Source organism: Malania oleifera, chromosome 1 (assembly GCF_029873635.1).
Source record: "Malania oleifera isolate guangnan ecotype guangnan chromosome 1, ASM2987363v1, whole genome shotgun sequence".
NCBI lineage: Eukaryota > Viridiplantae > Streptophyta > Magnoliopsida > Santalales > Ximeniaceae > Malania > Malania oleifera.
In genome coordinates, this window is record NC_080417.1 from 4,072,134 (window position 1) to 4,082,247 (window position 10,114).

General features: G+C 36.7%; 1 protein-coding gene across 1 annotated transcript; it reads left to right on the top strand.

The window, feature by feature from the left end:
* Window positions 1-1,772: 1,772 nt before the first annotated feature.
* Window positions 1,773-9,881, top strand: LOC131163107 (heat shock 70 kDa protein, mitochondrial-like). Its single transcript, XM_058119844.1, has 6 exons — window positions 1,773-2,374; window positions 6,021-6,097; window positions 6,184-6,262; window positions 6,386-6,949; window positions 7,030-7,650; window positions 8,947-9,881. The coding sequence occupies exons 1-6, from the start codon at window positions 2,300-2,302 to the stop codon at window positions 9,598-9,600; spliced, it is 2,070 nt and encodes a 689-aa protein (XP_057975827.1). The 5' UTR covers window positions 1,773-2,299; the 3' UTR covers window positions 9,601-9,881.
* Window positions 9,882-10,114: the final 233 nt, after the last annotated feature.

Genomic DNA, 10,114 nt, shown 5'->3' on the forward strand with positions numbered 1-10,114 from the left:
GAGTGAAAATACAATTTTTATTACTTAAATTGCATGATATGCTTTAGGAATCTTGAGGACTAGTTATGTTATGAGTACGGTACCATTGCTAGAGATTCAGTATTTGGCCATGTGCGCCCACACTGTTCTAGATGAAAGTGTTGGGTGATCTCAGCCGATTAGCCTTAGTAGAGGGTGTACCTTCCCTGGAAGCCCGAACTTTCAGGATGTGATAGGGCAATCGGAATCCCGCAAGCAAGTTGTGAATGCCTGCGTAGTTAGAGTTAGACGCAAACGTATGATTTGACTTTGTCTAGGTTGATCACCCCAGGCTTAGTCTAGCCTTCGGGCCGCACAACCCGTACCATGGGGGAAGTAAATGGTATTTAGTCATAGGGAGTGTCTTTTATGCATATATGTAGATTTATGTAAATGATACTAGTTATTTACTAAACTGTTTATACTACGGAAATGAGATGAATATTTTCAACTGTGCGGAATGATTATATGTTTTTAAATGATATTTTCAGTTAAATGAAGGATGAATGTTTTTTGTAAACACCTAATGCATGCTGACCACACACTGATGTTAACTTAATCTACCTTATTAAGAAGTGTCTCACCCCAATATATAAATTATCTTTTCAGGACCATCTCGAGGTCGAGGTTAGCGAACTTCGAGGTGGGTTGATAGCCACTTAGATTTTTGTGAGTGTCAGTAAGAACTCTACTATATTTAAATTGGCTTTGAAGCCCCTGAGTATGTAATATGGGTGTATGGACTGAGTTAGTTTTAGTATTATCCTATGGTTTGTATTATGAGCATTGGGAGACTTTGATGTAAATTAGTATCATAAAACTCTGGTAATGGTGTATGGAGAATATTTTATTTATTTTCGCTGCAATTGTGCAATGATTATGGTATCAGATACACAAATGTTCCCTGGACCCATGTGGCGGGTCGGGGCGTTATAATAGGGAGAAGATCCTTCAAGTTCTTCAATATGTGAACTATGCACTGTGACTACCAGGAAGTGGTCAAGGAGGGTTGGGAGTTCGGAATTTGGGGCTGCAACCAGTTCAGATTTGTTAAGAAACTGCATGCTTTAAATAAACCTTTGAGAAATCTTAATGCTGTGCACTTTTCCCATATTTTAGGTAAAGCAGATAAAGCCAATGCTGAATTGATGGACCTACTTGCAAGCACAACCAAAAGTATTTAGCAATGATATAAAAAAAAAAAAAAAGCAAACAGTGAATTCAGGATAGGGTCCTTGACAACTTAAGCTTATTCAAAAGTCTACTCTTTTAAAAACGGTTAAGTACATTTGTAAAGAGAAAACATTTTTTGTCATATTGAAGCAACATGAGCTTCAGCTATCTGGTAGTGCATTAATCTCCTCGTGACAAACTGGATTTGACTGTTAAAAAATATTTAAAATTCGAATCGATATGAAATATTGAACTGAACTAAACCAAAAATTCAGTTAATTGATTTGTTTGGTTCAGTTTCAGATTAGATTTTTCCTGAGTTTTGGATATTGATTTGGTTCAATTTGTCTTCGTCTCGAATCAATGGTTACCCGAACCGAATGGATACATATGTATGTTTATTTATAATATTATAAAAATATATAACTACATTATATTATTAATACGAGCATATAGTGTTTTAAAATTGAAAATAAAAATACACGGTTATATATTCATTACTCACCACACCAAATCAAAACTCTTAAAAAGAAAAAAAAAAAAAAAAAAACAACAACAACAACAACAACTATAACTATATTTAGAGAAACCCTAGCTAGTAGCTACACGCCAACATCATTCTCTCTCTCCCAAGCTGCCAAGCTCCACCCGTCCCCGACAGCCATACCCGCCTGCTACCCACCAAAGCATCCCATACTCCGGCCGTTGCAGCTTGCTATTTCGGCAGTCACCACTCTTCGTTCTCCTCCGGTGATCATCACGGTCACACCAGTTGCCTGAATCGCCATCCTCAATTCTCCTCCGACCATCTGTTCATCAAACTCACTACTCGCCGCTCTCCATTCTCTGCCGACCGTTGCGCCAGTTGCAACCCTCCAGTCTCCACCAGCGATCCCATGTAGCTGTCCTCCATCAACCACAGCCGTCAAGTCGTCATTAGTTGAGTGATCTAGGGCTGTACACCGTTTGGATATCCAAACTGAACGTGTATTTACCAAACCGAACCAAAGGCTGCTTCCTCATTGACGCCTGCTAAAACCCTACCTCTCTCCTACTTGGTCGCTGCTAAAACCCTAGCCCTCGTCATTTACTCAACGATCGTCTCACCATGGCGACATCGCTGCTTCTGCAAACCCTAAGGCGCCGCGAGCTCCATTCGTCTTCTTTCGCTGCTTTCAGATCCGTATGTTTCCTCTTACACTTCCATAAGATCCTTACTTGGGGATTATATCTAACAGCAGCTTCGGATTTGTTTTTTGTTTTTTTCACTTCTTGTTTTTTCTATGGAAGATTGATTCTTATAAAATTTCTATGTATGTTGGGATTGTTATGATATTTTTGATTGCTTGGTAGTGAGTACGCATTCTGTATTTTTTTTAGTGAGCTTCCTTTCTTCTTCATACACTCTGTTTGTTGAGGGGGCGGAAGGAGAAGGCTTTAAATTTGCTCCATCACTCGAGCATTTTTTTTTTTTTTCAATTTTCATTTCATTCTGATACCCGGCAGATAATGTATACAATAATTATTTTTACACTCTTTTAGAGTTCAATTGGTTATTTGGTGTGCTCTCGTCCCCCATTTCTGGTGTCTTTTTGAGGTTGAATTTTTGCTGTATCGCAGTTGTTGAAAAAGGGTCTCTTTTACCTTAATTGGCTAACTTTCTAGCTTACTTTCTGTAATAATTATGATAATATAATATGTATGGACAAGAATAATTTAAGGCATTTCTATCGTTCATATTGAGTACGATCTATATCGCTTAGAATTGATGATGCCTTAACTAGGATTATTCAACTACCCAAGAGAACGTAGTTGGTTTTATGTGTCTAAATTGTACCATAGCAATTACCAAATACACTGAGATTGCTTTATAGATGTTCTGACAGTATTGCTAGTGCTTCTGTATTGTTGAATGCAGATTGAAACAAGGATCTTATAATATTCTTTTATTGTATAATTAAGGCTTAGTTTGGAACTTGGAAGATATTAAAGGAAAGGAAGAGGAATCCATATTCTCATGTTTGGTTATCAAGGAAACTGAAAAAGAAAATGAAAAATATATCAAATCCATGAACAAAAGTTTGATTTTACAAATCACTAATATTTGAATTTTCATAATTTTTAATTGTATAAAAAAACATTCATTTTTAATAGTATTTCATATAAAAGGAAAATATAATGAAAATAAATTTCCTCGTTATTTTCCTTTCCTTTCCTTTTCCCAAATAAAATCCTTGATCCAAATGGATCATAAACGTGACTGATATTATTGATCAAACTACATTAAAAGAGAATAATGAAAAGACTGGAGAAATCACAGCCAGTTATTTGCTGCTCCTGGTAGCACTCATTATGAATTATACTTGGTGATGGTGATTCCTAAGGGAGGAGATTTTTCTTCATAATGGGTTTCTTTTGTAGCTAGTAATCTCTACTTATCTCTTGTTACACATTATTGTCTCTTCCATTAGCTTTTATTTTTGTTGATTATATGTATCATGCAAGTATTGTAAAGTTATTCCAGGTGAAAGTCTAACCACACAACATAGAGTCTTAGTGTTAGATATATGCATTAAAAAATGGAAGAAAAATGATAAAATAAACTAGTGTAGGAGAACTAGATGGTGGAACCTAAAAGGAGAAAATATAATAAAATTTAAAGATAAAATGATCAAAGATGGGGATTGGACCTTAGAGGATGGGATAGATTCAAATACTCTTTGGAATAGATTAGCTAGCTCTATTAAAAAGATAGCAAAAGAGATTTTAGGCGAATCAAGGGGAAGATTCTCAAATAGCAAAGAAAGTTGGTGGTGGGATAAAGATGTACAAAAAATCACAAAGACAAAGAATTTGGTATAAAACGTGGCAAAAATGTAAAGACAGCGATAACTTTGAAAAATATAAGGAGGCAAGAAAAAATGCAAAAAAGGCCGTTAGTGAAGCTAAATATAGATCATTTAATAGTTTGTATGATAGGTTAGGTACAAAAGAAGGGGAAAGAGATATATTTAAACTTGCTAAAGCTAGAGAAAGGAAGAACAAGGACTTAGGAAATGTAAAATGTATAAAAAGTGATGATGATATTGTCTTGGTTAAGGACGAAGATATTAAAGAAAGATGACGAAGTTACTTTAGTAAGTTGTTTAACGAAAACCAAATAGAAGGCTTAAATTTAGAATTGTCAAATGAGGAAAAGACTAAAAATATAAGATTTATTCGAAAAACTAGAGTTAACGAAGTTAAGTTTGCACTAAAAAAGATGAAAAATGGGAAAGCTATGGGACCAGATAACATCCCAATTGAAGTTTGGAAATGCTTAGGTGATAACGGAATTATATGGTTAACTAATTTATTTAATACAATTGTAAAAACTAAGAAAATGCCATATGAATGGAGGAAAAGCACTTTAATACCTATATACAAAAATAAAGGAGATATTCAAAATTGTAATAACTATCGTGGAATTAAACTTATGAGTCATACGATGAAACTATGGGAAAGAGTAGTTGAACAAAGATTAAGGTTAGAAACGAAGATCTCAGAAAATCAATTTGGTTTTATGCCTGGGAGATCTACCACAGAAGCTATTTATCTTTTAAGAAGGTTAATGGAAAAGTTTAGGGAAAAGAAAAGGGACTTGCATATGATATTTATTGACCTTGAGAAAGCATATGATAGGATACTTAGGGAAGTTCTATGGTGGGTTTTAGAAAAAAAGGTTGTATGTTGTAGGTATACTGATGTCATTAAGGATATGTAAGATGGAGTAATGACTCGTGTAAAGACTATAGATGGAGAAACTAGAGAATTTCCAATTACCATAGGTGTACATCAAGGATCTGCTTTGAGTCCTTATCTTTTTGCTTTAGTGATGGACTAAGAGTATTCAAAAGGAGGTTCCATGGTGTATGTTGTTTGCAGATGATATTGTATTAATTGACGAAATTAGGGATGGAGTAGAGGCTGAGTTAGAATTATGGAGAGAAGCTTTGGAATCTAGAGGCTTTAAGATAAGTAGAAATAAAACAGAATATATGAAATGTAATTTTAGTAATGATAGAAGGAATATTGGAGACAAAGTTAAACTTGATGATGAAGAAATAAATAGCACTTGTAGATTTCAATACCTTGGATCTATTATGCAAGCTGAAGGAGAAATTGAAGATGATGTAATGCATAGAGTTAAAGCAGGTTAAATTGGAGAAGTTCTTCAAGTGTTCTATGTGATCGTAGAATACCCTTAAAATTGAAAGGAAAGTTTTATAGGACAGCTATAAGACCAGCTATGCTATATGGATCAGAATGTTGGGCGACGAAGAAACATAATATCCAAAAAGTAAAAGTTGCCGAGATGAGGATGCTTAGATGGATGAGTGGTATAACATTGAAAGATAAATTAAGGAATGAACATATTTGTGGTAAGTTAGGTGTAGCTCCTATAGAAGATAAGATAAGGGAAGGACGACTCAGATGGTATGGACACTTGCAACGTAGGCCTTATAGTGCACCTGTGAGGAAGAGTGACTTAGTTACTGTGGGGGGCAGTAGAAGGGGTAGGGGTAGACCTAAAATAACTTGGGAGGAGATAGTGAGTAAGGATTTAATATCTTTGAATCTATCAAAAGAAATGGTCCATGATCGCATAAATTGGCGGAAAAGGATTCATATAGCCGACCCCACTTAGTGGATCTAAGGCGTGGTTTTGTTGTTTTGTTGTATATGTTATTACTCAGTTCCTCACATGGATAGTTTAATTATAGATTATCATTCTATTTTGCAACTTATTGGGATCTCTCTCTCTCTCTCTCTCTCTCTCTCCCCTTCAGTTGGCAAACAATGGGAAGACATCATTGGCCACCTCCCCCTTAGGCCATAAATTGGCATGTCTGGCAAGACCTTTCAGGTACTTCTATATTTTTTTATGTGTTGTCTTTTGTGTTTGCTTAGAAGCGTTCTGTTCCACTTATATTGGTGTTTGCTTTGATACAGCACAAGGCCTTCAGGGAATGATGTTATTGGTATTGACTTGGGTACCACTAATTCTTGTGTTGCAGTTATGGAGGGAAAGGTTAGTTTTTTTCTTTTAGAGAAATAATATAATAGGTTATTTTTTCCGTTTTATTTTCATAGAAGTGTGTTTCATTAGTTTTCCCAGAATTTTCTCTAAACACTGCTCTGATGTTTAATGCAGAGTGCTAAGGTGATCGAGAACTCTGAAGGAGCAAGGACTACGCCATCAGTGGTTGCCTTCAATCAAAAAGAACTACTTGTAGGAACCCCAGCCAAACGTCAAGCAGTGACCAATCCAGGAAACACATTTTTTGGGACCAAACGTCTGATAGGGAGACGTTTTGATGATCATCAGACGCAGAAAGAAATGAAGATGGTCCCGTATAAGATAGTGAAAGCTCCCAGTGGTGATGCCTGGGTTGAGGCAAATGGACAGCAGTACTCCCCAAGTCAGATCGGGGCATTTGTTCTTACTAAAATGAAAGAAACTGCAGAGTCTTACCTTGGGAAAACTGTGTCCAATGCAGTCATTACTGTCCCAGCTTACTTTAATGATGCACAAAGACAGGCAACAAAGGATGCTGGGAGGATAGCAGGCCTAGATGTACAGAGAATTATCAATGAACCAACTGCGGCTGCACTTTCTTATGGGTTAAATAACAAGGAAGGTCTCATTGCCGTTTTTGATCTTGGAGGTGGAACTTTTGATGTTTCAGTTCTGGAAATATCTAATGGTGTCTTTGAGGTAAATTTGTATTCTCATTTTATGATTTTTTTTAGAAAAAATTCAGGCATGTCATTTATTTGTCTGTTTTTGTCCATCAGGTAAAAGCAACAAATGGAGACACCTTTTTAGGAGGGGAGGACTTTGACAACGCACTACTAGAATTCTTGGTTAGCGAATACAGGAGAACAGAGGGGATTGATCTATCAAAGGACAAGTTGGCACTACAGAGGCTTCGTGAAGCGGCTGAGAAAGCCAAGATAGAATTGTCATCAACATCTCAAACTGAGATCAACCTGCCATTTATAACTGCTGATGCTTCTGGTGCCAAACATTTGAATATAACCCTTACCAGATCAAAATTCGAGAGTTTGGTGGATCGCTTGATTGAGAGAACAAGAAACCCATGTAAGAATTGTTTGAAGGATGCAGGGATATCCATCAAGGAAGTGGATGAAGTTCTTCTTGTTGGTGGGATGACCCGTGTACCCAAGGTACAAGAAATAGTTGGAGAGATCTTTGGGAAGAGCCCAAGCAAGGGAGTTAATCCTGATGAGGCAGTTGCAATGGGTGCTGCAATTCAGGGTGGCATTCTTCGTGGAGATGTTAAGGAGCTGCTTTTGTTGGATGTAACTCCTTTATCACTTGGTATTGAGACTCTTGGTGGTATCTTCACCAGGTTGATCAATAGAAACACTACCATCCCAACAAAAAAATCGCAGGTATGTTTTTTGCCCTGATTTAAACTCTGAGGACTGCAGAAAATTAGGTCTACAAATTTATGAAACTATGAGCTTAGTGTGTGGTTGGTTGCCTACCTCAATCAAACCTCTGCTGATTGTGTAATAAGTGCTAGGGAATTGTCCTAATATATAGCGTGGCTCATGTATTGTTCATATTTAACATAAAATTCACCTCAGTAATATTTAAAAAAAAAATAAAATTACTGTTAAATTGGTTGGGAGCATAGAGTTCAGGCCCTAAATTTTGACTTGTATGAATTTGGATATAACGGGAAGAAAATTGAACGAGTCTCATTGAATTGCACATAATTCAAAATCAAAGATATAAACTCCATGCTTAGACCTGCAAAAGCAATGTATAGCTTGTTTATTTCCTTCTACAGCAGCTGCCAATGCATATGGTAATTGTCATCTTTAGCAGGTGCATAGTGTATTTTGGCATAAGAGGAGTTAGCATTTATGTTTGGACCAATTAGTTGTATTAGAGCGTAGTTAATTGCTGTTATCCATGTCATTCCTATCCACCATATGTGATATTTTTAATTTGGGAGTTAATACTGTACTTGATTAGGACATTTTTATTTATGTGCTAACATGGTGTTTGGATAACCAGGAGGGAAAAGAAAAGAAATGACAGTTGCTTCTTATAACAAAGAATACAGGAAAAAAAGAAGTAATAGTTAGAGGGGAGAACTATTTCTCTCCTATATTGTTTGGATAACTACAGAGAAATGAAAGAAAAGATATTGATTTCTCTCCAATGTTGTTTGGATAATTGAAGAGAAAAGACATGAACTAATATTATTTTACTAAATAAACCTTTCATTTGTTAACTAAGATGGTAAATTTTCTATTTTTTGAGATTTTTTTTTTGGGTATTTTAAAAAATGTATGATATTTTTTTCTTCCAAAATTTTCTGCTTTTGAAGAGATCAGAAAGAGGGTTCTGAGGGGTTTTAGTCTCCCATCTATTTTCTCCCTCTCTCTCTGTTTGTTTTGTAACATGCAGTCCAAATGAATCATTTAAAGTCTCCTTTCCTCTTCTCTCCAGATGACTCAATGCAGCAAAGTGTAGAATGAATTTCATTCGGCACTGATGATGTACTGCTTGTTATGCTTAATGACCATTGTTCCCAAAAAACTTGCCCAATTTATTCATTATGTGCTTGGACAGTTCACTATAAGTTTATCAGCGGTGATACTGCGTTGTATATGCGCAATTTTGCTGAGATGTGATTTGGAAGTAAACTCACCATGTCTTATTTGTGTGCCCAGGTTTTCTCCACAGCAGCCGACAACCAAACTCAAGTGGGAGTCAAAGTGCTACAAGGTGAGCGTGAAATGGCAGCTGACAACAAGCTTCTAGGTGAGTTTGAGCTGATGGGTATTCCACCTGCCCCTAGAGGCATGCCACAAATTGAGGTGACATTTGATATTGATGCCAATGGGATTGTCACTGTTTCTGCTAAGGATAAGGCAACTGGTAAGGAACAACAGGTTACAATCCGATCATCTGGAGGTCTCTCAGAAGATGAGATAGAAAAGATGGTCAAGGAAGCCGAGCTGCATGCCCAGAGGGACCAGGAAAAGAAATCTTTGATCGACCTCAAAAACAATGCTGACACAACTATCTACAGCATTGAGAAGAGCCTGAATGAGTACAAGGACAAGATTCCTGCCGAGGTTGCAGCCGAGATCGAGTCTGCTGTGGCGGATCTGAGGAAAGCAGTGACCAACGAGAATATTGACGAGATCACGGCAAAGTTAGAGGCAGCAAATAAGGCTGTTTCAAAGATAGGGCAGCATATGAGCCAAAACTCTGGCAGCGGCTCCTCCTCGGAAGGAGGGTCCCAGGGTGGCAGTGATCAAGCATCAGAAGCCGAATACGAGGAGGTAAAGAGTAGAGAGGCTGGGTCAACCCGCCAATAGAATTGTTATATTCATTTTCCAATATTTAGCCTAGTTGATTATAAAGCCTTTTGCTTTTGTTCCTCACGGCGATCATGTAACTAATTTGGAGGTTGAGCCTTATATTTGGAACTTCTGCGGGGAAGATGGAGCCAATCCCAGATTGGCATGATTTTTTGTTTTTGAGGAAAACATTTTTGTTGGTCAGCGGATGAAATGCTTATTCTTGGAAAGGGAAATTGAGTTAGTTGATATGGAAAATATTGTGAGCTGATGATTAATAATCTTTTCAACTGCTTCCAGATCTCGTCTTAACAAGCATTTTGAGTTTGTTCATTGTTCTCATCCACTGTTTGGAATTTTGAAGTTTGGGTTGTGGATATGTAAACTTGAATAAAATATGGATTTAGATTTGGGAAAAAAATCAATGTGATCTTATACTGCCTGCTGTTTGAATGTATACAAATTAAATTCTATATTTTTGAATAATTTGATGCCGAAATTCAAAGAACTTATGTATAATAATTTGACAAAA